A 27,426-nucleotide genomic window follows, 5' to 3' on the forward strand; every position below is an offset into this window, starting at 1 on the left:
CAGCTGAAGCAGACTGCCGATGCTCTTCGCGACGTCGGCCACCCCATCCTGGATCGCCAACTGGTGCTCAACCTGCTGAACGGCATCAACCCACGCCTCGCCAACACCGCCGACATCATCGCCAACACGAGGCCACTACCAACCTTCACCGAGGCAGTGAACATGCTTCGCCTGAAGGAACTTCGCCTCGCCAACGACAACAAGGTCGCCTCCAACACTGCCCTTACTGCCTCCACGACGGCAGCCTGCACCTCTGCGTCCTGCCGCTCGACGTCCTCGCCTGCTTCGCAGCCCCGCGGCAATGGCGGCAGAGGCAAGCGCAAGGGCAAAGGCGGCAGCAGCAACGGCGGCGGCGGCGGCCGCAAGCAGCAGCAACAGCAGACGGGCCAGGGTTCCCAAGGAGGAGCGCGCGGCGAACCCCAGCCCACCGGCCATGGGTCTGCTTCAACCCGTGGGCTTGGGGCCCACAGCAATAGTGGCGCCCTCCCATGGCGCACTTCCCTCAGGCTCACACCGCCTTCGCGCCGCCGCAGGTGTCGACTCCTGCGCCAGCGCCAGCCGGCTACCCTGCACCAGGCCCTTCCATGATGGGCGCATGGGACCAGGCGGGTCTCAATGCCGCCCTCAACTAGATGGCGGAGCAGCGCAACAGCCCTTGGGTCCTCGACACTGGAGCGACATCTCATATGTCCTCCAACGACGGTATACTTCTATCCCGTCTTTCCCATTCGCCGTCCTTCATCACAGTCGGCAATGGAAATTCCATACCAATTTCTTGTCGTGGCACTTCCAGTATTCCTATAGCTGATTATCTTTTTCAACTCAATAATGTTCTTATCGCTCCGCATCTTGTTCATAACCTGTTATCTGTTCGACAGCTTACTCGCGATAATAATTGTTCCGTTGAGTTTGATGCTTTTGGCTTCTCTATTAAGGATCTGAAGACCAAGACCGTGATTCTTCGCTGCAATAGTGGCGGGGATCTCTACACCATTCCACCCGCCCACGCCAGCTCCTCCGCAGCCGCCTGTCACGTCGCCTCTGCTTCGTCCTCGCTGTGGCACTCACGTCTTGGCCATCCTGCACCAGCCGCCATTAGTGACCTTAATAAAATTTCAGCTATTTCATGTAATAATGCAGCACGTGGTCTTTGTCATGCTTGCCAGCTCGGCAAACACACGCGTCTGCCCTTTACTAGTTCATCATCTAGCACTTCTGCTCCCTTTGAACTCGTTCATTGCGATGTCTGGACATCACCGGTGCTTAGCATCTCAGGTTTTAAGTACTATCTTGTGATGGTTGATGATTTCACACATTACTGTTGGGCTTTTCCTCTTCGGCATAAATCTGAGGTCCACAGGCATATTGTTGAGTTTGTTGCTTATGCTCATACCCAGTTCAGCTTGTCTGTCAAGTGCTTTCAGGCGGACAACGGCACCGAGTTCATCAACAACGCCACTTCTACCTTCCTTGCTAGTCGCGGTGTCTTGCTTCGCACCTCATGCCCCTATACCTCCACACAGAACGGCAAGGCTGAACGGATGTTGTGCACACTCAACAACATGGTGCGCACCCTCTTGTTTCATGCTTCTATGCCTCCCGCCTACTGGATGGAGGCACTGGCGACCGCCATTTTCCTGCTCAACAGGCGGCCCTCCTCATCCATCAGTAACGGTATACCACATCATCTACTGCATCGCTCTATGCCAGACTATTCCTCTCTTCGAGTTTTTGGCTGCCTGTGCTACCCAAATCTTAATGCCACGACACCTCACAAACTGGCTCCACGCTCTTCTGCTTGCGTGTTCATCGGTTATCCCTCCTCCCAAAAGGGCTACCGCTGCCTCGATCTCTCGACCAGACGCGTGATCGTCTCCCATCATGTGATTTTTGATGAGACTAATTTTCCATTTTTGGCTACAAAGTCGTCTGCGGAGGCTCTTGATTTTCTCCTGCAGGATCGTCGTCACGTCTCTCCCTCGCCTCCTGCGACCAGCGAGCCCTCCCAGGCTCCTGTCGCTGGGCGGGATCTGGTCGACCCCCTGGAGGATGACCCCGCCATTCTCTGGCGCGGTCCTGTTCTCCCGACTGCGGCAGCCATTGGCAGGCCTCCGCCGGTACCTAGACCGGCCCCTTCGCCCGCTCCTACGCCGGCCCTGGCCGCCGGTCATTCACCGGCTCCTGCTCCGACCGCGGCTGCGCCCCAGCCGCACCCTGCGGGACGCGAGTTCCGTTTCGTCTACAATCGTCGCCCGCCTCCAGCGCACATCAACGGTCCGCTGCCGCCTCGACGATCGTCCACGACTACCTCGCCATCCCCGATCCCTCAGGCGCGGGCTCTCCAGTCCTCGCCCCAGGTGGTTGTTCTGCGCCCACCCCCGGATCCACCTCGTCGTGTTGTGACGAGGGCGCAGACTGGCTCTCTTCCAGGGCCTGCTGATCGTCTGACGTACTCTGCCGTCCACGCCTCTCTACTTCCGGCTAACTACCAGACTGCCCTCGCCGATCCAAATTGGCGTGCCGTGATGGAGGACGAGTACAAGGCGCTGATTGACAATGGCACCTGGCGTCTAGTTCCTCGACCACCTGGTGCCAACGTCGTCTCCGGCAAATGGATCTTCAAGCACAAGTACAACTCCGACGGCTCTCTTGCTTGCCATAAAGCAAGATGGGTCGTTCGTGGGTTCTCACAGCAGTACGGCATCGACTACGACGAGACGTTCAGTCCGGTTGTCAAACCGGCCACTATTCGGGTCGTCCTCAGCATCGCCGCTTCTCGCGCTTGGCCTATACACCAGCTGGACGTGAAGAACGCTTTTCTTCATGGTCATCTGGACGAGACGGTCTACTGCCAGCAGCCGCCCGGCTTCGTCGACCCCACTGCACCTGATCATATCTGTTTTTTGCAGAAGTCCTTATATGGGCTCAAGCAGGCACCTCGGGCGTGGTACCAGCGTTTCGCCACATACATTCGTGGCCTTGGCTTCGCAGCCTCGGCTACGGATACGTCTCTCTTTGTTTACAAAGAGGGTGCTGCCACTGCTTGCTGCTCTACGTCGACGACATCATCTTGACGGCGTCCTCGACGGATCTTCTTCGCCGGCTCACAGGGCTACTCCACTCCGAATTCACCATGACCGATCTCGGGGATCTCCATCACTTCCTCGGGATTTCGGTCACACGCTCGTCGGATGGCCTCTTTCTGTCTCAACGACAGTATGCGGTGGATCTCTTCCAGCGCGCCGGCATGGCCGAGTGTCACTCCACATCGACGCCAGTGGACACTCGTGCCAAGCTGTCGGCCACAGATGGAGCTCCGGTGGCCAACGCCACCCAGTATCGGAGTATGGCTGGTGCCCTTCAGTACTTGACACTAACGTGCCTCAACCTCGCCTACGCTACTCATCAGGTGTGCCTCTTCATGCACGATCCACGAGAGCCTCATCTGGCGTTGCTCAAGCGGATCTTGCGATATGTGAAGGGTACGCTGTCTACTGGCTTGCACATCGGTGTTGGTCCAGTTTCCTCCCTCACTGCATACTCAGATGCAGACAGGGCAGGCTGTCCAGACACTGGCGATCTACTCCGGGCTACTGTGTCTTCCTCGGCGACAACCTAGTGTCTTGGTCCTCCAAACGACAGACTACTGTCTCTAGTTCGAGTGCAGAGGCCGAGTATCGTGCTGTGGCGCACGCTGTGGCTGAGACCTGCTGGCTTCGGCAGCTTCTTCAGGAGCTTCATGCGCCTCTATCTTCGGCGACGATTGTCTACTGTGATAATGTCAGTGCTGTATACATGACAGCAAATCCGGTACATCATCGGCGCACGAAGCATATAGAGATCGATATTCACTTCGTCCGCGACCAGGTGGCTTTGGGACAGGTTCGTGTGCTACGCGTTCCGTCGTCTCACCAGTTCGCGGATATTATGACCAAAGGCTTGCCTGTACAGTTATTTACTGATTTTAGGTCCAGTCTTTGCATCCGGGATCCTCCCACTCAGACTGCGGGCGGGTATTAGAGATATGTATAGCTGACTTGTTTTGTACTCTAAGTCTGACTTGTCTTGTACTCTAAATCTACTTGACTCTTATTTGTACATCAAGCCGTCTCGGCTATATATATGAAAGGTCACCCCCCCCACAATGGGTGTGTGGTGTTTCCCCCTCTCGCTATCTCTCTACAGGCTCTACTCAGCAGGGTCCCGCGTCCAGTCTGGATTTCTCCTCACTGACAAGTGGCGGAGCCAGAGCTTAAACTAAGGGGGGCTCATTTTCTTCTTCTTCCTTCTCTCTTCTCTCTTTCCCTTCTTCTTCCTCTCTTCTTCTTCTTCCTCCTCTTCACTATGCCAAAATTTTCTTTAGGGGGGCTTGTGGGGGCTCCAATGGACAACATAGGGGTAGGGGGGCTGAAATTGTGAAGCCCCCCGACGCTGGATCCGCCCCTGCCCGCACCAATGCCTCCATGCAATGCTGCAGCGGCACCTTCACCCGCGGCTGGCTTCATCCAGCAGCGCCGTTGAGCGATCGTGCCCTCCATCGTCAACTGTTGACGACCTCGACGACCCTTCCATTCTTTGTGAGGCTTAGTTATTCACAGACCCTCCATCGCCCCGCTGTTAACAGACCAGACCAGGGACCACTACCATCCCTGCTCCAGCAGAAGCAGCAGCACCGCACTTCAAGATGGCAACGGGTATAGAATACCCGCAAATCCGCGGATACCGAACCCATTGCGCGCGGATTCGGGTTTGGGTTTGTACCCGCGGGCACGGGCGCGGGTACAACTTCAAACCCAACGGGTATTTGCTAACGGATTTCAAAATTTAATATCCGAACCCGCAAATTCACTGACATGTGGGCCCAAATACATATGTATATAAAAGAGCTTCTAGGGTTTCCTTGGCACCGGCTCCACCATCCACTCTCGGGCTCCCAGCCGCCACACAGACTCCCACCCCGAGTCCCAAACCCAGCGCCGCTCTCCCTAGCGGGCTCCCCCTCCAGGCGCTCCTCCTCCGGACGTCGCTCTCCTTGGCGGGCTCGGCGTCTCGGCGGCCAGGTGTCCGAAGCTCCGGCTGCTGCTCCGCCAGGCGACGCACCCAGGCGACGCGCACAGGCGGCCAAGCCCCCCGACGCCAACGGCAAGGCGCCTTGCTCTTCATCGCGGGTAGACGGGCGTGTCCGGAAGTACGCGGGTATCTGCAGACAGCGGGTACGGGTCTAGGTTTCTACCCGTCGTGGGTTGCGGGCGCGGGTGCGGGCACGGGTTTTTGCTTGCGGGTGCGGGTATCTGAAGTTAGTATCCGCGCGGATTTTACCCGTTGCCATCTATAACCGCACTCACTGCCGGTGCTTGGACATGTCTTCCAGCGCATCTACCACAGCCGTCCCCGACCTGTGCAGCCATCGCCTGGCCTGGGTCAGCGTAGCAAGTTGCCCCTCAAGCACCAGCACCCCCTCAGGCACCAGCACTAGACCCTCCATTGATGCCTCCACCTCATCGTCTCGTTACCCGGTCCCAGACCGGAACACTACGCAAAGTTCATCCGATGAACCTCGCTGCAGCGCACTCGTCAATTTCACCGACCCCAACAAACTATCGGAGTGGGCTAGCCGACCTGAATTGGCGAGCGGCCATGGCTGACGAGAACAAGGTGCTCATCGACAACGGCACCCAGCACCTTATTCTACACTCTTCGGGCACCAACGTTGTATGGCAAGTGGGTTTATAAGCGTAAATTCCACTTGGATGGCTCTCTTGCCCTTCACAAGGCTCGTTGGGTGGTCTGTGGCTTCTCCCAGCAGCACGACATCGACTATGACGAAACCTTCAGCCCAGTTGTCAAACCGGTAACGATATATGTTGTCCTCGGCACCGCCGCCTCTTGCTCCTGGCCGATTCACCAACATGACATCAAGAATACTTGGAGAACGTCTACTGCCAACAGCCCCCATGGCTTCGTCAACCCAGCCCACCCTAACTATGTTTGTCTGTTGCAGCACTCCCTATACGGCCTCAAGCATGCTCCACGAGTGTTGTGCCAGCGATTTGCCTCGTTCATCAGGCACCTCGGCTTCACAGCCTCAACATCCGATACCTCGACCGCGTTGCATACCTGCTCCTCTACGTCGACGATATCATCATCACTACCTCCTGGACGGACCTCCTCTAGCGCATCTGTTGACACCAAATTTTGGCACGTGACAAGGAAAGCAGCCGATGGAGCTGGCCGATGCTGAGGCAAAAGAGATAAAGCAAAGGAAGATCGAGTGATGTGGCATCGCAGCCAATGGAGCAGATGTGGTGCTGATAGATGGGTCATGTAGAGTCTGAGTCTAGTATGGGACGTTTGTTTTAGAAAGATTGTTTTCTTTTTGGTCAAGTCATGTGGTGTCATTATCGACTAGGATCTATTAGCTTAGGCTATAAATAGTAGACCTAAGGGTTTTGTATATTTAAAAGCTCGCAGTTTATTCTTTTTTATATTTAAAAAAAATTAAAATTTTAAAAATATATGTCCATTTTGAAATATTTCAAAAATACCCCCGGTCGCCCCCCCATAGGGCGACAAGCCTTAAGTGTAATTTTTTTTCAAATTCGCAATGAGGTCCCTGGAAAAAAAAGGCCCTGTCGCCGCCCCCCCAACGGGCGACCGCCGCTGGGCCCAGCCCACCGGCGCGGCAGCGCGGCAGGGGGGGCCTGTCCCCCCCCCCCCCCCCCCGCGGGCGACCGGGGTAACCCCCCCTATAAAAGGTCCAGCCCTCCCCTTCCCTCCTCATTTGAGCCCGAAAATTCCACCAAAAATCCAGAAAAAAAGAGAGGAGTGAGGAGAAGGAAAGCGGCGAAGCCCTGCCGGATTCAGCACTTGTGATCTGCAGGTTAGTACATTTAGTTTATATATTGTTAGATTTAAGTACTACGTATTTAAATATGAGTAATTTAAGTAGGGGTGAGTAATTTAATTTAATTTAATTAGTGCTATAGTAGAACCATTTAAGTAGGAGTTCAATGATACTTTAGTTTGTAGTTACGTAGTAGTAAATTAGTTTAGAAAATTAGTTCTACGCATTTATTATTACAATTGCAGTACTATTAGAGACGTGTTTATAAATTAATTATGATTTAGAATAGAATTTGGCATATGCAGTATAGAATTTGAGTGTCATCACGTACTTATGAATACTTATACGTTGTAGTTGAATTTCATACTTAGTTTTTACGGATTATTGAATAAGGTAGTGAAGTAAAGAGTATAACTCGATAAGTATTATGTGATATACAGATATGTCGAGCAAGATGCAGTTTCAAGTATTTTATGGTGAATACAATGTTATGTATGGGCCAAATGGAGTAGATCTTTCTGCCTTTAAGCGCACATCTAGCGGCATAGATAAACCTCTGGAAAGTAGTTTTGGTTCCATATGTAAGTGGCTGCAGCGTGGGTTCCATTTTGATCCGTTGACACATGTGATCACTGTCTAGTCTCTTGTTAATTGGGAGGTAGAAAGTGAATTATGGGAATTAATGATGATACACAGCACTGATGACTGGCAGAAGTACATGCAAGCAGCTCTAGAGCGTGGGTGGCCTCTGGCCATTCTTGTTCAAATTCAGGAGAAGACACAAAATGAAATCCAACATTGTGCAGATCAAGGAACTCCGAGTATTCGAAGAGAGACCAATTATGTTGAGCAAGATGAGTCAGAAGAGACAGAGAACCAAAACATGGGATCACAGGGCCTTGCTGATGAGGGAGAAAGGATACATAGCATTGTGGACGAGATGGAGGCAGAAGACCAAACCGCAATAGAGATGGAAGAATATGAGGACTCATCTGATGACGAGCAGTACTCATTGCCAAAAGAGTGGAAAGAGCATGGTTTTGGCAGTCATGTCGCAGAAGATGTACGAAATCAGGAGTGGGAGTACAGAGGGAATGAGGTAGTGCAAGGTGCAACATATCCAAACATTGAAGTCGTAAAAGATGCTGTGAGACTATGGGCAATCTCATTGAAACGAGAATTCAGAGTCGTAAAGTCTGGCAGTAAAGAATATGAGGTGAAGTGTGTGAATGCTGGATGTCTATGGCGAGTACATGCATTCAAGGGAAAATGGAAGTCAAACTGAAAATGTTCCATTGTCACAGAGCACACTTGTTTGCTGTCAGAAGTTCTTCCCTCGCATCGCAATATATCATGCGACTTTGTTGCAAAGTAAATGTATGGGTTTATTATGGACAACCTAAATTATGAGCCAAAAATGATTGTTCGACACATTGAGCAGACTTACCAGTACACCATCAGTTATTTGAAGGCATGGCGGGCTAAACATAGGGTGTTCGAGATGCGGTTCGGCACATACGAGGCATCATATGATAAACTACCTCGTATGTTATCCCAGGTTGCTGCTAGAAATCCTGGAAGCTTTTATGACACATACCTTGTACCAGCCGTGACTAGGGGACAAAGAATTATGCAACGAGCCTTCTTTTGCATAGGTGCTTGTGTTAGAGCATTTCAGTTTTGTCTTCCGGTGATCTGCATTGATGGCACATTTTTGACTGGAAGGTATAAAGGTCATATACTCACCGCAATCGGTGTAGATTGCAACAACCAAATTGTTCCGCTCGCATTTGCATTTGTTGAGAATGAGAACATAGACAGTTGGTATTGGTTCCTTGAATGAGTGAAGATTCATGTTGTTGCTGCACGTCCAGATGTGTGCCTTATTAGTGATAGGCATGCAGGTATCCTGCAATCAATACTGAAATTGCAACGTGGAACTGCTGTAAGGATCACCGGGGTGTCCGACCCTAGAGGGGGAGGGGGTGAATAGGGTCGCTAATCGCTTTTCTATCCTAGGGCTCAATCTAATTGCATAAGATAAACCTAACACGTCCTACACATGCTAGTTATGACTAAGGTTTATCTATGCTACCCTCTACTTACCCAAAAAGACTTGCAACCTATAACCAATCCTAATCAAACTAACTAGGAAAGTAAAGGTAAGCAAGAAAGAGTAAATGCGGAAAACGTAATGCGGTAAGTAAAGCGGTAAGGGAGAGAATATGCAAACTCCCGTGAAGACACCAAGACACACGATTTAACGTGGTTCGGTTAGGACACCAAAGTCCCTCCCTACGTCCACGGCCACTTGCTCACAAAGAACAAGTGTGATGCCGAGTCTCTTCGCTTGATCACCGTCTTGCCACGCCTCCAAGGCTCCCGACAAGCAAAGGCTAAGTGACGCCAAGTCACAAAGACGAGGTCACCGCCACCGTCTATCTCGAAGCGTCACCACGGCACCGTCTTCACTATCTTGGAGCTTTAACACCAAGTAGGGGCCTCCTTCCCCGCACAAAGTGTCGTTGCCACTCCACACCAAGTCGGAGGGTCACACGACGAGTACACAAGGTGCTTGCCGCAGCAAGGCTTTCTCTCAAGCTAGTTCTCTCAAGAACTAAGCCTAAACAAGCACTAAGCACTTTCACAAGTGTGCTTAAGCCTATATGATGTACAATGAAGCTCTATGGTGGTTGGAGATGATCTTTAGCTCTTGTATACTTCCTTGAACTCCAGCACTCTCAAATGACCCGGCCTTGGGGGTATATATAGGCAGCACAAGCAAATATAGCCGTTGGAGAAAAGCTGCCCGAAATGTGCTTAACGCCGGTTAATCCGACGTACCCCAAAAGCCATCATCGGTTCAACCGGTGTATGTAAACTGCCACTTGAAAAACTAGCCGTTAGCAATCAACCGGTGTATCGCCGGTTTAACCGATGCAATCAACCGGTGTATGTAAAATTAACATCGGTTTAACCGGTGATTGTAACTTCTTCACGTTCCTCCAAAAACCACCTCTCTGGACAACTGAACCGATGCAATTGACCGATGCATCGTCGGTTCAACCGGTGTATGTATTTTCATCGGTCTTCGTTTGGCAATGCACCGACGTATGCATTTTCTTCAACGTCGGTTAATCTGGTGAGTGTATCTTCAGTTTCCAGCTTCTGGACAATTACACCGGCGTGTGTCTTTTCCTTAACATCGGTTCAACCGGTGTATTGAATTTCTTCACAGTCTCTTCGATTCTTGTCCTTCGGGCCTAGCTGCGCCTATCTTCTCTTTGTCATCACTTGAACCTAAAAGCCTGGGAATGTTTATCTTGACAATCATATTAGTCCAAGTGTTGTGTGTGTCATCAATCGCCAAAACATTATATTGAAATATGGCATGAGAGGCCATTTTCGCTACAACTGCGACAGCGCCTCCATTATGGCCTGATGTCCAAAACAGGTGGTGCATTAGGCATATGGGTGCAAACTTCTATGAACACTTCAAGAACAAGGATCTTAAGAACCTGTTTAAGAGGTTGTGCACCCAAAATCAACAGAGAAAATTTAATGCATTATGGCAGATGCTTGATCAGTTGACTGCAGAGCTAGTGAAGGTAAGGGCATCAGGAGCAGGCACGAGTCAGGCTGCAGAGGCTAGGGATTCAATTGAGAAGCCATTTTCACACTGGATTCGAGGTGCACCTAAGGAGAAATGGTCATTCCTTTATGATACCAACGGAATACGGTATGGTATTCAGACAACGAACCATGCAGAGTGTTTCAATATGGTTATGCGTTCTTGTCGTGCCTTTCCACTTGTGGGGATTGTTGAGTTCATCATGTATGGGTGCATGAAGTATTTCAGATAGCGTTACACGGCTGCAAGCATAAACATCAGCAACCCCCAAATTCAGTTTTGCAAAAGAGTGACACAATATATGCAAGAGAAGATTGAAAAGGCCAAACTGCACCGCGTCATATCCACAGGTACAATGGAGCATAGATTTGAGGTTCTATGCAAGGATAGAAGTGGTCGTGGTATCCGTAGAGATAGGGTGGTACAGCAGAGTTTGATTACAGTTGATGGCAAAGCCTTCTGCTCCTGCATGAAGCCTAAGTTATTGCATATGCCATGCTCCCATCTCATTGCGGCATGTGCAGAGTCTGTGTTACAGCCAGGACTATTTGTTTCACCGTACTTCAGTAAGGAAGCAGTTGTATCCACATGGGAACATGAGGTATACGGGATTGGAATTGTGGGGCCTTTCACTCAGGATAATGAGAATAAGATGTTTATTCCTGATCCAGCCACTAAGAAAGGCAAAGGCTGCCGTCAGACACGTCGTATTCGGAATGGTATGGACGAGTCGGAAGCAAGCAAGGCACAAAAGCGTTGCAGCCAATGTGGAGCATTGAGTCACAACTACAAGAAGTGTCCTCAGAATGCACTTCACGATGCTGCTGACGTCGGTCCTTCCGGAAATCCCAGAGATGGAGCACCTCCTACGTTCAGACGAGCATCGGCGAGAATTGCTCGTGGAAGGCATTCGGTGTCATGATTCACAATTGTATTTCATTATTTGTAATATGTAGTAATGAAATATGGCAGGTATGTAATGAAGTATTGTTGTATTTATGTGTCCAGTTTGTATGAAATATATATTTACCTATGTGTTCTCATATATTTTTGAATGCAGGTATGGAGATGGACTCCTTGCTAGACCCAGTGATCGACTCGAGCCACAGGTCTTACTTTGCAGCTGTTGAGCACCGAGCCCTAGAGGTGCTACGTCCTCGTCCACCCGGCGAGGCGATCTCTATACACCGCGATTGGTGTGACCGGTATGTAATGAAATATTATTGTTTATCACTTATGTATTCGCCGGTATTCCTTTGTTTCGACATTTTTTGTTTTTTTGCAGGTTACGTGAGGCCGGCCTACTGACTCTGAGCCGTCTTGTCGAGGTTGGGCCTATTCAGCTCGACCGATCCCTCCTGACGGCGCTCGTTGACAGATGGAGGCCGGAGACACACACGTTCCATCTCCCGTGTGGGGAGATGACTCCTACGCTGCAGGACGTGGCCTACCTCCTCGGCCTCCCTATCGTCGGGGAGGCTGTAGGTCCGCGTGTGGTGGCGGCCTCATGGAAGGATGAGCTGGAGGCCCGTTTTGCCCTGGTTGACCACGTGGAGGAAGCAGGTCCGATCAACCTGCACCCGCGAGCAGCAGGTCCTTCGAAGACCTGGTTCCTACAGTTTACAGTACGTATTCATTCCATATATAAATTTAATTGTTACAATTCACATGTTCCATTGATAGTTGAAACCATTAATCTTAATTGTTTATGCAGCCTGCCCTGTTGGCTGCGGATGCCGACGAGTACAGTGTGACCAGATCGCTGGAGGCGTACCTACTTTGGTTGTTTGGTTACATCATGTTCAACAACACTCATGGCAACTCGGTCGATAGGATTCTCCTTCCGTATGCACGGGAGATTGCGGATGGGGACGAGGACGTACCGCCCTACAGCTGGGGTGAGGTGGTACTTGCAGCCACTTACCGTGGACTCTGTGACGGCTGCATGACGACACAAGGGAATGCTATTCTGTCAGGGTGCCCACTACTGCTACAGCTTTGGTCGTACGAGAGGATAGCCGTTGGTCAGCCCTTTGTCAGCCACGAGCCTTACCACGGGGGCATGTACGGCGACGAGGAGGACGAGAGGCCCACTATGGGAACTATCTGGATCTGGCGTCAGGTACGATCGCAACAAATCTAATTTTGTTATTCATTGTTACATGATGTATTAGCGCACTTTTAATTTTACTTATTCGGAATGCAGAGGTCCTGGGCACATGCGCGGGTTAGACGCGCATATCCTGAGTTTGTTTCGGAGCTCGACATGCTGACGCCCGAGGACGTTGTCTGGGAGCCTTACAGCCCAGAGGCTGTGGCTACCCGTGCACCAGCAGGCCTGTCTTCGCACTGCTCCGCGAATGCGAGCCTGTGGCTTACTTCCGCCGTCCTGGTTTATGACATCGCGGTTGAGGCATATTGCCCCTGGAGAGTCAGGAGACAGTTTGGGCAGCGCCAGGAGTTTCCGGTGCCCACCGCGTTGGAGCGTGTCAGTCGCCAGGACCACAGGTAATTATGAATGAACTTGGCTCATACATTCGTGTCGAATCTAACGATTCTTCGTGGTCCACTTTGTAGGTTGTCAAGGAGTGGCTTGCCGTGCTCTGATGATTGGCTCACCAAGATCCAGCCGTGGGTGGACCAATGGGAACAGGCAGACGAGCTCTTGGTCCATCCAACAGGACCACACACAGACAGCTCCTTTAGGGCTTACCTCACTTGGTACTTACCCCGGACTCGGGCTCGTCTGGTTTTTGTTGACACTCACCCGCAGCCACACCAGGCGAGGCCTCAGGATGGCTATGGCCGGCACCACGTGGAGGCACTAGCTGGCGCGGTAAGTCTCTTGATCATATTTGCATATATATATATATATATATATATATATAATCATATTCATAAGATAATTTATGTGTTTGTAATTGTACCTTTACTGAATTGATGCAGCTATATATATATATATGTATATATATATGTATATATATATATGTATATATATATATATAATCATATTCATAAGATAATTTATGTGTTTGTAACTGTACCTTTACTGAATTGATGCAGCTTCGCCTTTGCAACATGATGGAGACGGACTGCTCGACTTACTTGACGAGGGTACGTGCCGGATCCCCAATGACCCAGTTTGAGCAGACAGAGGCATGGTCGAGGTAGCGTGATCAGTTGCGTTAGTTAGTGCACAACTTCGGAAGCCGTGTGCAGTACGAAGACAGCCACGGGTCGTCTCAGGCCTCGTCGTCGTTCCCGTGTCCGTCGACCATGCACGGGCCGACGTCGCAGTTCTTCCCAAGTGCAGGTAACGTACATATCTCTTTAAAATTACATCAAGTGTTCCTACATATTTACTAATATCACATACAGGATACGATCCAGCTACTGCGTTCGGCCATACTGGAATGTTTAGAGGGACAGCACCAGTTGGCGGACCGTATCCAGGGATGGTACCGGGGCCACAGATACCGGCCTACACAGGTTAGTTTATATTTCGTATTTTGGTTTCTACATGGCATGACAAAATATACGAGCGTACGCTAACATCCACATTTTTTGCGTAGGATTCTACCCCCATGCGAGCGCCGGACCTTCTTCTTCCTCCTTTCGACCAGATAACGAGACCTTCACCTTAGACGACTTCGACAGCTTGAGTTCAGAAGAGCCTGCCGCGCAAGGTGACCCCGATGTCTTGGGGTATTCACAGCTAGGAGGAGCACCACTTGGGATCTCTCAGCAGCAGACACCGCAGCCCCTTTCGCGTCCTGAGCGACAGGTGAGGTCTCCGGATGTTCTCACCTACTCCGAGGGCCATGTCCGTGCCCAGCAGAGGGCTAAGAGGGTCCGACGCCCTAGGGGTGGTTAGATGTATCTGATGTTTGTATCTCTGATGTTTATTTGTAATGAGATAGCTGTGGACCGTTTATTTGTATCCGATGTTTATGATTGTAGTAGGTTACTTGTCATTTGTTTCTATAGATACTATTGATGTGAACTTATTATGTTTGTGGGTTCCATAATGCTCGTGAAATAAGGGAAGTTCTTGCTATTTTTTTCCCGTGATTTAATGAAGGACAAGTTAGGTGCGGTAAGAGTCAGCGGCCGAGATCCTGCCGACGATGATAACGAATACACGCTCGAATAGCTCAAAATAGGTCCCTAGAAAAAAAGGGGGGCCTGTCGCCCCCCCAACGGGCGACAGGCCCCTGTCGCCCGAGGGGTGGGCGACAGGCCCCCCCCCCCTTTTTTTTCTCCAGGGACTTCGTTGCAAATTTGAAGAAAAAAATTACACTTTGGGCCTGTCGCCCTATGGAAGGGCGACCGGGGTATATTTTTGAAATATTTCAAAACGGACATATATTTTTGAAATTTTATTTTTTTTAAATATAAAAAAGAAAAAATCGCCAAAGGCTCACAACCACAATCACAGCGTTAGAGCCTAGAGAGGCCACAAACTATTTTTAGTAGTGAAGCAATGCTTAACGATTTTGGATTGTTTGAGATATCTTCCGGGAAGCAAAAGGAGAGTTGAAATTTGAATGCCTAAATGGTCTAAGATATGTATAAATCCTCGAAGTGCATCCTCGAAGTGCATCCTCGAAGTGCAATTGGGTTTTTAGAACTCAAAAATTGAAACTTGAGGCATACTTAAGTTTTCTTTGTCATTCTCTCGAAGTTTCTCTAGTTTGTTGTAAATTTGATAAGTTAATTTTTAAAGAATGATCAAACATAGCGTGTTACAATATATTAATTTTCAAGTGCGCTACGTGAAAAACTACTCTTATATGGTTGCAATATAATTCCTTTGTTTAGGATTATGCATCACTTTAGCTTTTCTAAATACATAATTTGAAGTTTTTTTCTGAAATGAACAAGCACAGACCGTACCTATTTCTATTAATAGAGAAGGCATTACAGGCTTTACGTAGCTTAAAGTTAATCCACAAAGGCCAAGACGACATATAATTTGGATTTTGGAGGAAGTATATCTTTACGGTAGACTGATTGTATCATTGCGAGTTTCTTAGCGTTCCATTAAAAGCTTCAAAATAAATAAGGTGCATTAATGTTACATCCCGGTGTGTTCCGATCTGAATTATCCATTTCTTTATTATAATTTTCATTTCTAGTATTGTTTTCAAGCAAAATATTGCTACGAGGAAATGGTTCCCGTTTCAACCATTTTAACTTCTAAATAAATAAAGAGTAAATTTCATGGCCGGTTCCTAAACTATTGGACGATTCTCAACCAGGTCCCCATACTATGAAATTGTATTTTTGGGTCGCTAAACTATCTAAATGGGTCATCTAGGTCCAATTCAGCCACGCCATACCCCAGAAGCTAATGTGGCAGGCTGACTATGCAGTGATGTGGACCTTTACATGTGGGGCCCATATGTCGGCCTCCTCCCTCTCTCCTCCCTTCTTCTTCCTCCTGCGGCCCCTAGTCCTCTCTCCAGCGGCCGCCGCCGCGAGGAGCCTCTGCTCCTCCCTCCGGTGGCCGCCGCGATGAGGCCCATGGTCTGCGCCTCCCTCCACGGCCCGAGCTCGAGGGCCGCCATGGCCGCCGCCGCCATGGCCTCCGAGCTCCAGCAGGAGGCCGCCCGAGCTCCGCCGCCGCAGATCCGCTCAAGGACGGCCGGAGCAGCTCCGGAACGAGCGCCGCCGGCCACTGCGGGCTCAGGGGAGAGGAAGGACGGCCGGCCACGTGCGCAGGGGAGGAAGGCCGCCCCTGCTCCTCCTCTTCCAGGGGCTACACGGCGTCCGGGGCCCCGCGCCCCGCCAGCGAGGGAGGGGAGGGAGCTCCGCGGGGCGCGCCCGAGCGCCATGGCCACGGGCCCGAGCTCGGAGCACCGCCGCCATGGCCCCGCGCCCCCCTCCATGGCCCGAGCTCGAGGCCTACCTGCCATGGCCGCCGCCGACATGGCCTCCGAGCTCGAGCAGGAGGCCGTCCGGGCTCCGCCGCCGGAGATCCGCTCGAGGCCGGCCGGAGCAGTGCCGGAACGAGCGCCGCCGGCCACTGCGGGCGCAGGGGAGGGGAAGGACGGCCGGCCGCGCGCGCAGGGGATGGAGGCCGCCCCTGCGTGCTCCTCCTCCTCCAGGGGCTACACGACGTCAGTTGCGTCCGGGGCCCCGCGCGCCCGCCGGTGAGGGAGGCGGAGGGAGCTCCGCGGGGCGCACGTGAGCGGGCCACGGGCCCGAGCTCGGAGCGCCGCTGCCATGGCCCCGCGCCCCGCCGGCGAGGGAGGCAGCTGTGGGAGGAAGAAGAAGGGAAGAGAGAGAGGGAGGAGGCCAACATATAGGCCCCACATGTAAGGGTCCACATCACTGCACAGTCAGCCTGCCACATCAGCTTCTGGGGTCTGGCGTGGCTGAATTGGACCTAGATGACCCATTTAGATAGTTTAGGGACCCAAAAATGCAATTTCATAGTATGAGGATCTGGATGAGAATCGTCCGATAGTTTAGGGACTGGCCATGAAATTTACTTATAAATAAACATATACTCTCTCCCTTCCATAAAAAATGCATCGTAGCAGTGGGGAGAGACGAATGAACCGTGGGTGCACATAGCTGATGAGGGCCAAAGCAGAGGTGTTGACTTTGGCTCGATTTGGGTCAAAATTCCCAAGCTTCAGTTTGTGGACGCCAACGGACGGAGGAAACACGGTTCTTGAACGCGCCAATCTGACAGAACTCGAGAATCTTATTCGTTGGAACGTAGAGTACATAAATCATTGATGGTGATGGAGCATTTTGCTGTGCCTCAAGTTGCTTGTAGTTGTAGCTTGGACGTTGTCGGTAGGGGGTGCGAGCCATGCCGACATCGGGCGAATAATATGTTTGTTGAGTAGTTTTGGTTTGTGGACCAAAGTTGCCAGTAGTTTTGCAAATCTAGTTTTACGTATCAGAAATTCCTTTCATTATTTTTTTACCACGTCATAAAAAAATACTAGTATGACATCCTATTTAATGAAAATAAAAATTCTATTTTTGTAAAATTCTGTTTTTTTAAAGAAAAAATAAAGCTTCTGTTAGGAGTGGCATGACTGCAAGACGAAAGCGGTTGGGCCGACATGAGGATTGGCAGTGTGTTAGAGCTTGACCTGGACACGGCAGCAAGTCAAGTCAACCCAATGTCACTCTTGGAATTTTTTTTTCTGCAAGGAAAATGTTTTGATCCTTGTATCTCTCGCCCTCTCGTCAGCTTTCCTCTTCCAACTTTCCAAGCTGTGGTGCAGTTCGCAGCACAGAGCCTCGTTGCACCTGGCCGGAGTCACTGACCCGGGACCGGAAGGGACGCAGCCACAACCAGTCCACCACCACCATTGCAGGAGCTCTCGGTTCACCGCGACACCGTCAGGTAGGCTCTCCACCGCTCCACGCATGGTTTCTTGTTCAAGTCTGCTGTGTTGCTGGTGCTGACTACCTCGGGCTGGATGGAAGGAATTGTGGGGTTTTGTTTTAGTGATGTGATGCTGCTGTTTGCTCTGATAAATCGTGGGTTAAGGAAGTTAAAAATGAAAAATCGCCAAACGAGAGAGAGAGAGAGAGAGAGCCGCACATTCCCCGTTGTCCCGTATCGCCGCGCAAGATCTCGCCGGCATGGCGGCATCCCGCCCTACCATCCCTGCCTGCCCGCGCCGGCACGGCCTGTCTCAGGGACCTCGCTGCCCCCTTTGGCCGCTCATCGCGCATCCCCCAGGCTCCGATCCACACGCTGCGTGTGACGCCGGACCCGCGCACGCGACCTGCTCGACCAATTGCCGCGCCGCCGAGTGCCCCTGACGTATTTTCATCCTCTCACGGGTAGATTCACATATCTTAGGAAGCGATCCCGTGAAGTTATGAGAATCGAGAAGCTCGAACTCAGTCGCAATGTTGCCTGCTGGCGTTGGTTGTTGAATGACCAGGGCCATTTCCTTGCATAGTCTCAGACCTCCGTCTCCTCTGCTTTGGGAAGAAACCGTACTACCGTAGTAAGAGAATGTGATTCTTTTTTAATTCCTGAGAAGAAAGGAGCATCCTTTTCGCCCTAAAAGCTTCGGATATGTGCCTTATACTCTAATGTTAGCTAATCCAGTCCTGACTCTGGATTATCTACTACAGTAGCAAAATCTGTTATGCGAGGGCCACAGCATCACAGCGGGGTTGTAGCTAACTTTTCACTGTCGATGTGTTGAAACTTCTTTATTCCACACCACAGCAGTGTGTGAAATTTAAACATTGCGTGCACAAAAACTGGGAGCGAGCACAATGAATAAGATCAATACTTATGATAAATTCTCTAAACCAGACTATGAAAGGTTACTGTTTCTGAAAATGGCTTGTCTTCTTCCAACAAAGGAAAACTAATTGCTAATTGTTACACTTGAAGCAATCCCATTCTTGTTTCCAATTCAGTTGATTCGACAATAATAAATTATTCTGCAATAGGTAACATCTTTGTGTGTTTTCCCTTTCGACAGAGATGGCAGAAGCAGCACTTCTCGCACTGTCAAAGATTGGGTTCTATTTAGCAGGAGAAGCAGCCACTTTCATTGCAACCAAGTTTTCTGATTTGATTGAGCTACCAAACACCGTGCAGCGTATTCGGAGGGAACTTCTGATGATGAACATCTTTATACGGAAGACAGGTGCATCATATCTCAGTGACGAGCTCCTCAAGGCTTGGATCACAGAAGTGAGAATGCTGGCCTACCGTGTTGAGGACATAATGGACAACTTTTCATATCATTCTCTTCAATTCAAGCAAGACCCAAAAGGGAAAAAGTTGGCCAACGGATTAAGCTATGGTTTTGTGTTTAGTGGAATTGCTGGTGATCTAGCTCAGATTGAAAAGGAAATTGAGCATGTCTCAAAGTTGAAGAATATGTGGGTGAATTCAGTCCACGAGCTTCTCCCCTCTCAAGTCACCAGTGCTGAGCAGCAATTCCCTCGATACAGTTCGCCCCAACTTATAAAGGATGAAAACCTGGTGGGGTTCAAGGAGGACAGAGAGCTGTTACAGAAATTGTTGACTCCCAATGCACCTGTCCACGTGGCTAATATACCAGCTCTCAAGGTGGTATCTTTGTTGGGTATGGGTGGGATGGGAAAGACCACACTGCTCACTAGTGTGTATGAACAGCTGAAAGATCTCTTTGACAACCATGCTTGGCTCACTATCTCACAGACATACAGAGGTGTGGATGCTCTGCTGAAGGAGCTGCTAAACAATGTCAGTGCCTCTGAGCATACAGTAACAGCTGATGCTAACAATGTCGATCAGAAGGGAGTGACTGTGCCAGTTGATATTGAGATAGGAGACAAGAAGAGGCTGAAACTAGATGACATCAACAAGATGGACGCTTTAGAATTGAAGAGAAATTTAAAGATGGTACTGAAACATAAGAAATATATTGTTGTATTGGATGATGTTTGGGATCGTCGAGTTTACGATGGAATAAGCGATGTGTTCGAGGATTCTGGGAAGGAAAGTCGTATTGTCATCACAACAAGGAAACATGATGTGGCTGCTCTTGCCACACCAGGTTATCTGCTCAAGCTAAATCCATTAGACATCAAGGATGCACTCCAGCTCTTCTGTACGAAGGCTTTCCCTAACAAAAACCACTTTGATTGGACATCAGAGCTTCTTGAGCATGCTAATGACATTATAAAGAGGTCTGAGGGTCTTCCATTAGAAAAGTGTCCACATGAGCTTCAAGAGCTGGCTACTCACATTGTAACAAGATGTGAGGGCTCCACACTGGTAATGTGTCCATCTGAACTTCAGGAGCTTGCTACTGATACTGTAAAGAAAATTAAGAGCTTGTCACTGTCAATGTACCCATCGGAGCTTCAGGATCTAGCTACTGTAATTGTAAAACGATGTGAGGATTTACCTCTGGTGAAGTGTCCATCAGAGCTTCAGGAGATTGCTACTGATATTGTAAAGAAATGTAGGGGTTTGCCGCTGGCTATTGTATCAGTAGGCAGTTTGTTGTCTTCAAGGAAGCAAATAGAGCCAGTTTGGAGACAGATGTACAATGAGCTTCCTTGTGAACTGGAAAAGGATGATCAGGTTCGAGGAATTCTGAATCTTAGCTACTATGACTTGCCTAGTGACCTCCGAAACTGCTTCTTGTACTGCAGCTTGTTTCCCGAAGATTACCATTTTTCAAAGGAGGACCTTGTGCGACTTTGGGTTGCTGAAGGATTTGTAGAAAGGAAAGGGGACAGCACTCCTGAGGAGGTAGCAGAGGGCTATCTCACAGAGCTGATCCATCGAAATATGCTGCAACTAGTGGAAAATGATGAGCTTGGAAGGGTGAATACGTGCAAAATGCATGACATTTTAAGGGAATTAGCCCTTTCAATCTCTAAAGCGGAAATGTTTGGCACAGTGAATGATTTTGGTGCAATGGTGCAGATGGACACAGGTGTTCGTCGCATATCTTCATATGGATGGAAGAAGATGAAAAAGAATAAATCCAATATGAAATTTCCACACCTCCGAACCCTGATGGCAAGTGATACCATTGTAGACTATGTACCATCAATACTATCTGAATCCAAGTACCTTACTGTCCTTGAACTCCAGAACTCCGATTTCCAGGAACTGCCTGCATCTATAGGGAACCTGTTTAACCTGAAATACATTGGCCTAAGAAATACAAGAATAACATCACTGCCGAACTCCATTAAGAATCTCTCCAATCTTCAAACTCTTGATGTCAAATCAACAAGTATAAAAGCTCTGCCACCTGGGATAGCGAATCTCACTAAGCTAAGGCACCTTATTGCTGACAAACTTGCTGATGAGAACCAGTCAGAATTTCGGTACTTTGTCGGAGTGGAAGCTCCTGAAGGGCTTTCTAACCTTGAAGATTTGCAGACTCTTCAGACTGTGCAAGCAAGCAAGGACCTGACAAAGCAACTTGATAAGCTTTTGCAACTAAGAAGCCTATGGATAGATAACATCACTGCCTCCCATTGTGGTGAGCTTTTTGCTACCTTGTCGACTATGCCACTTCTTTCCAGTTTGCTTCTATCCGCGGGTGATGAGAATGAGACACTTTCCTTGAAAGATTTCAATCCGATATGCACGAAGCTCCACAAGCTAATTGTAAGAGGATGTTGGGCTCTAGGGACAAAACATTGCCTGATACTTCAGAACCATGGCAAATATCTCAAGTATCTGGCCCTAAGCAGGTGCCATTTTGTAGAAGATCCACTGGTGGTTCTTGCATCTTGTGTGCCGAACCTCACATACCTGAGACTTAACAATATACATAGTCCACATACAACATTGGTACTTTCAGCAGGATCCTTCCCACACCTGAACACGCTAGTTTTAATGGACATGAATGATGTCAGCCTTCTGACAATTACAGATGGCGCACTTCCTGGCATAGAATGTCTATATATCACATCATTGCCACAATTGCAGACAGTTCCTCAAGGCCTCAGATCCCTTGGCTCCTTGAAAAAACTCTGGCTGCTGGGTCTCCACAGGAACTTCAAGGCTCAATGGGACATCGATGGAATGCAGAAGTATCTACAGCATGTTCCGGAGATACGGGTCTAGTAACAGAAGCTTTCTTTGTGTTTGTCAAATGTTCTTTCTGTTTCAGTGGTAAAAGCAGGCCTGGATGCAATTGTGTACATTACAAAATCTGTCAAGTTTGGAGTTAAACATTAGGGATAGCTGCATTTTTCAATCCGGTTCATTTGTCAGATGTCATTTCTTAAATGGTAATTCCTGAAACATGGTTTTCTATTGGTGCTTTTAGGATGCAATCTAGATTTACCAGTATGGCTGTTCCTTTTTCTAGTTATCTTAGGCATCAGTTCATTTAAGAACATTGCCTCACTGGATTTGTATGTTATCACTACTGTGTACTGTGTCAGCTAAGATTTTCTTGCTTTACAAATTTGTATACTTCGTCCATACCCAAGTTGTCTTGAAATCTGTATGCTATCTTTATTATCTACTCTGTGTAAGACCTGGCAGACACCGTATTGAAGGCATGAACGCCTCGAAGTCTGTTCATAAATTTCTTCAGAAAGGATGTCTAGAAAGGGCATTGCTTCATCTCATTAGAAATTGTCTTAAATTCTCAACCAAGTCGCTCCATGACAACTTGACAAGTTAGTGTAAGTTGGGTAGTTCTCCAAAAAAAAAAAAACCTGTCACAATCTCTAAAACTAGAACACCCAAACTGAATGGGTCCATCTTGACCCATATTTGACCTGTAACGTATTCAGGTTCAATGTATCTTCTACAGAGAAACGTATTAGAGAAATAATTCTTGGCTCTGAGAATGTGTGCGAAAGTGCAAAACAAGATTTTTATCGAGGATGCAACAATGGAAACTAATTAGCTGCAAAAGAGAACAAATTTATAGCAAATAATTCTGTAAAAGCATTGAACTTATATTTTCTCAACTACATTGGTGGTAGAAACTACGTTTTGTTCTCCACCAAAGAGCCTTGAAAGACCAAATTCTATTTTTCTTCTTCAGAAATGGTAATCCAAGAATATGTTGTGGGCTTCCAATTCAAATTTCTAAAGATTAGAGCGCGGGCAAAAGTCGCGCGCTCGGAGTGGCCACGTCGCCCTTTAAGTCGTCTGCCGTTCGATCCAGATCCTTCGTCCCGTCGTTCCCTGCTGTTTGAGCGGCCTGCCGCTTGTGAATAACAGGAGTGGAGTGCTTCCCCATTCAAGGAGATGCGAACCACAGCCGATCATTGTTCCGCCACGATTGCGCCAGTCATGCTCACCAGATTCCCCTAGAAGTCAGTTCCAACATGTAAACCACACTTCTTTTTTGTAAATTGAAAATAATCACCTTTGCAGAAAAATATTCAGGGCCTGTTTCGAACGAAGCAATACAAAACAGAGGGATGGAAGATAACGTAGGAATAGGAAAGGAATACAGGTGTAAAGCAGAGGATTGGAAAAACACAAGAATTTTGTAAGAATGAATGTTTGGAACGCAGGAATGCAAGTGACATAGGAATTTAGGATTAGTGGTAAACATAGTTACTTAGACTAAACAAGCAATTCTCAGTATGTTCTTTCCAAAAGGAACATCTCTATAAGACGAAAGCTGACCCTGGATTCGGGCGGAGAATCGGGCCACATCGCCCGTTAACCCGTTACCCGTCGGATCAGCCTAACTCGCGATGCAGACCGTCCGATACGGGTCTGTGTGGGGATCCCGCCCGTTAAGCCACATACCCGCGGCGCTCGCGAATCCTCGCGAACCCGCTCGTTCCCTGCGCTGCCACCGGCCCTTCATCTGCGCGTCGCATGCCTACCGCACCACCCGCCGTCCGCTTGCCGCACTGCCCACTGACCTCGTCCACCGGCGCCGACTCCCTTCCCCCTTTGCCACGGCCGCCACATCGTCCCCCACCTCGCTTGGCTTCCAATTCGGCGGGTGTGCCGCCGGGATACCGCGGCCAGCCACCTGCCTGCTCCCTCTCTTCTCCCCTCCCCCTCCTCTCCCCTGCCACCTCCTCTACTTCAACGTGGGTAGCGCTTGAGCCATGTCCAATGCAGCAATCCATGTGTTGGAGCTGCCAGTCTCATGAACGAAATCCCCGTGACCCCTGTGCTGCTCCCCCTCCCCGGAGTGCAGAGAGAGAGGTCACTTCGGAGAGCAGCTTCTACGGCTGCAGGTCAATGCAACGCCGGCGCAAGCAGCAGCTCCATCTGTGACCTCCAGCGGCTGTGCCATACCTCCAAGGCTGCAATGCCCTTTGCCAGCGACCAGCGGGGCCTCCATTGCCTCCAAGGTGTTCGATAAAATGTCCAGCTCCTAACACAGGAAGCTGCAGAGTCCTTTACTCCTATTCTATGTTACCAACGTTATGGCTCAGGTTAGTTTACTGGACTGAAAGCTTACCAAGTCTATGTAATGATATTTTACGCACAATTTATCATAGCACCTGATGGTCACAAGCTTGGGGGCATTAACACTCTAACCTGATGATCACAAACTTGGATGGGCTCACAAATTTTGTATTGTCATCTTATCACTCAGCTATTCTGGTAAAAGATGTCGTTGCCTTGCAGCATATAGAGATCTTGTTAATCATGTGAAATGGTATGTCTGTACTTTGTGAGCATTACCTGTTGTTGTCTTTATGATCTGAGTAAAATAATATATACCCAATTATGCAGGAAACTAGACTTGGCAAAGAGCATAACTGTCTCATACAAAATTACCGTGCATAATTTTTCCGAGATACCATGCATTGTTATTTACTTTGTGACCTAAGAATTTAAGAGACATGCATAGTAGATTAATAAACACTTTTCAGAAATAAAAGCAATCATAATGCCAGCCATGTGCTTCTAAAGATCGCAAAGATCTTTTTTTTCCCTTCATCTATTCTTGAGGGTGCTGTTTGTGCGCCTTTCGAGCGCATGTTAAAACTCTATCCTTCTTATTAGTTAATCTTGGAATCATTCGGGATTTCTTTTCGAAAAAAAATACAGACTAAAGCTTTTCTTTAAAGATAAATGACCGTGAAGTTGTTATTATCACAAAATAATTTTCCTTTCTGCACAAGCTCTAAACTAGAGATCTCTGATGATACCTGGGAAAGTTTTATATTGCAAACTTAGTCGGTGATACAGTTAGCTCTCGTTCTCCAATTTTGAGTAACCACAAGCATTGGTACAATACTATTGGGCATCATTTTTGCTACAAACTACTAATTCTGACCACAGTAGTGTGTAGTCTGCTACAAATTCCAGAAGTCTTTCTGAAAAAAGTGAAGAGTAAGTTTCAAGATTCAGAAATGTCAGCTGCTGAGCTGCAGTATGTACCCCACAGATCAGTTCCAAAATACCATTTCCAGTTTGGAGGTGAGAGCATCATCATCCAAGGTGTGTGTGGATAGTATTCACTCCTATTGATACTATATTTATTATACAGCAACAGCTATTATCATCAATACCTTTCGTCCTTCTCCAGTGCGGTTCTTCCTTCGATGATGGGTTTTCTCACATACAAGGATGCAGCTTTGTGATGCTATCTATCTTTGGTTTCAGAGGGCTGATTTATTGGAAAAATATATTGTATATGGATTACTTAGTTTTGCTATCATGTTGTTGTGGCAATTTACATAAATTGCTAGTAGCACACACTGATAACTCATTGAATTTCTCCTCAGTTCAACTATTGTCTTCTAATAATGCCATAATGCAAAACAAAGTTTATTAGGTGACTTCGATTAGAGATTAGTGATTGCAACAACCATTGACTGGACAAGTAATCCATTTGGATGATTGGGTCACAAGGTACTTACCAAGGCTTACCAACTCTGTGGTGGGCGCGGCAATGCCGTGCCTGTTTTTCTAGTATATCAGTATACGAGACAACCCCTTGCCATTGTATTAAAAAAATAGATTTATTGAACCCACTTCAACAGTAATCGAATCAGTAAAATATTGTTCACTACTGTCTAGCATGCGGACTTCGCGAAGGATGGGAAAACCAAGAGGTGGTCCTGGATTCTTTTTTTCCTCCAAAACGGACACACGCTGAAACCTTTCCTCAATTCCTCTGGAAAGGAATTGATGAATCCTCCATTGCAAACACTTCTACAGTAGCAAAACCTATAGGAATCTGATTCCTATAGAATTCCTTTGAAAATACTGTGATCCAAACAAGCCCTCAAATGGTAACTACTTTTGATTGTGCACCATCACCCCAACAGATATAATCTTTCCAAAGCTTCCATTATGCATGAAATGGTAACAAAGCTAATCACATGTTTAATGCTTCACCTTCATAACCATACCCAGGTATCCGTGGAACCTTTTAACCACACGCACAAATAGAATCATTCCGTATTTATCCTGTCTCATTAATTTGTGTAGGAGCTTCAGAGACTGCGATGGACATACATGGATAACATTCAGAAAGGTAAAGAAGTGTCAATGATCATACCTTGTAAACCTCACAAGTTCTAGCTTGGATCACCTTGATGTAACGTTCTTGAAAATAATAAAATTTTCCTTTTGGAAAAAAAGTTCTGGCTAGCTTGGTAGACAAACTTCTTTCGGAAAACTGAAATGGCAGTCTCCCTTGCATCACTACTTGATGAAATCCCAGACCTGATCTTTGACCTTTTCAAATATATCCATGTAAAACTCTCACAGAAACGGTTCATAAAGGTACAATTTCAGGAATTCTTGACGTGTTTGGCACTAACCGAACTTGCCTTAATGCGCAAGAGGTTAGAATGGTAGTAAGAAAGGCAAGCATTTGATTACTATGCAATGTACAACTAGTTCCTATGCCTCCAGCAGCACTGGCCACTAAGACTCCTTGACTTACCATTTGTAATGAACATGGACCCATTAGGCCATAGTTTGTGATTTTGGTAATTGTGTGACAACATGATCATGGGACTAACAATTATGTCAAGTGAATGATCTTGGGTTGCAAGGATGAAGTACAAAGCCCTACCAAAGCAAGAAATGAAGAAAGAACTCCAACAAATGTTGAATTGGATGAGTTCAGCACAAAGTAGGGCGTCGGTTAAACCAATGGCATGCAAAATGAGAGTGTCGGTGCATTGGACAGTGCAATGCTGAGGCAAGTGTAGAAATGATCGAGGCACCGGTTAAACCGACTGTACAATTAAGAGAGTTGGTGCATTGGACGTACCATTATCCAGAGAGCATGTCGCAAGTGACGAAGTCTTAAGCACTAATTGACCCGATGATATAAGGAGAAGCATCGATGCAATGACGCAAGCAAAAAGCTAGCGTGTCAGTGCAGAGCCAATGGCTATATGTGTTTGAGCATGGTGACCGGTTGAACTGACACCCCTCTAGGCAGAGCGTCAGTTCAACCGACACTACTGCACTTTTACTAGCAGTTGGAGCAACGATTCTATGGAGTTGTTGGGCTATATATACGCCTCACCCTGA

General features: G+C 48.2%; 2 protein-coding genes and 1 long non-coding RNA gene across 3 annotated transcripts; all 3 read left to right on the top strand.

Moving 5' to 3' along the window:
• The first annotated feature begins 3,133 nt into the window (after window positions 1-3,133).
• Window positions 3,134-3,619, top strand: LOC120645506 (uncharacterized mitochondrial protein AtMg00810-like). The gene has a single exon (XM_039922287.1). It carries the CDS (start codon window positions 3,134-3,136, stop codon window positions 3,617-3,619), a length of 486 nt encoding a protein of 161 aa, XP_039778221.1.
• Window positions 3,620-17,619: 14,000 nt separating this feature from the next.
• On the top strand, window positions 17,620-22,458 carry LOC120644059 (disease resistance protein RPM1-like). Its single transcript, XM_039920615.1, has 2 exons — window positions 17,620-17,847; window positions 18,953-22,458. Exon 2 carries the CDS (start codon window positions 18,955-18,957, stop codon window positions 22,054-22,056), a length of 3,102 nt encoding a protein of 1,033 aa, XP_039776549.1. The 5' UTR covers window positions 17,620-17,847; window positions 18,953-18,954; the 3' UTR covers window positions 22,057-22,458.
• A 1,208-nt stretch (window positions 22,459-23,666) lies between these two features.
• LOC120646197 lies at window positions 23,667-25,712 on the top strand. The gene is made up of 2 exons (XR_005664308.1): window positions 23,667-25,371; window positions 25,460-25,712. It is a non-coding gene; the product is annotated as an uncharacterized LOC120646197 (long non-coding RNA).
• Window positions 25,713-27,426: the final 1,714 nt, after the last annotated feature.

The sequence above is a fragment of the Panicum virgatum genome, chromosome 8K (genome assembly GCF_016808335.1).
Source record: "Panicum virgatum strain AP13 chromosome 8K, P.virgatum_v5, whole genome shotgun sequence".
Lineage (NCBI taxonomy): Eukaryota > Viridiplantae > Streptophyta > Magnoliopsida > Poales > Poaceae > Panicum > Panicum virgatum.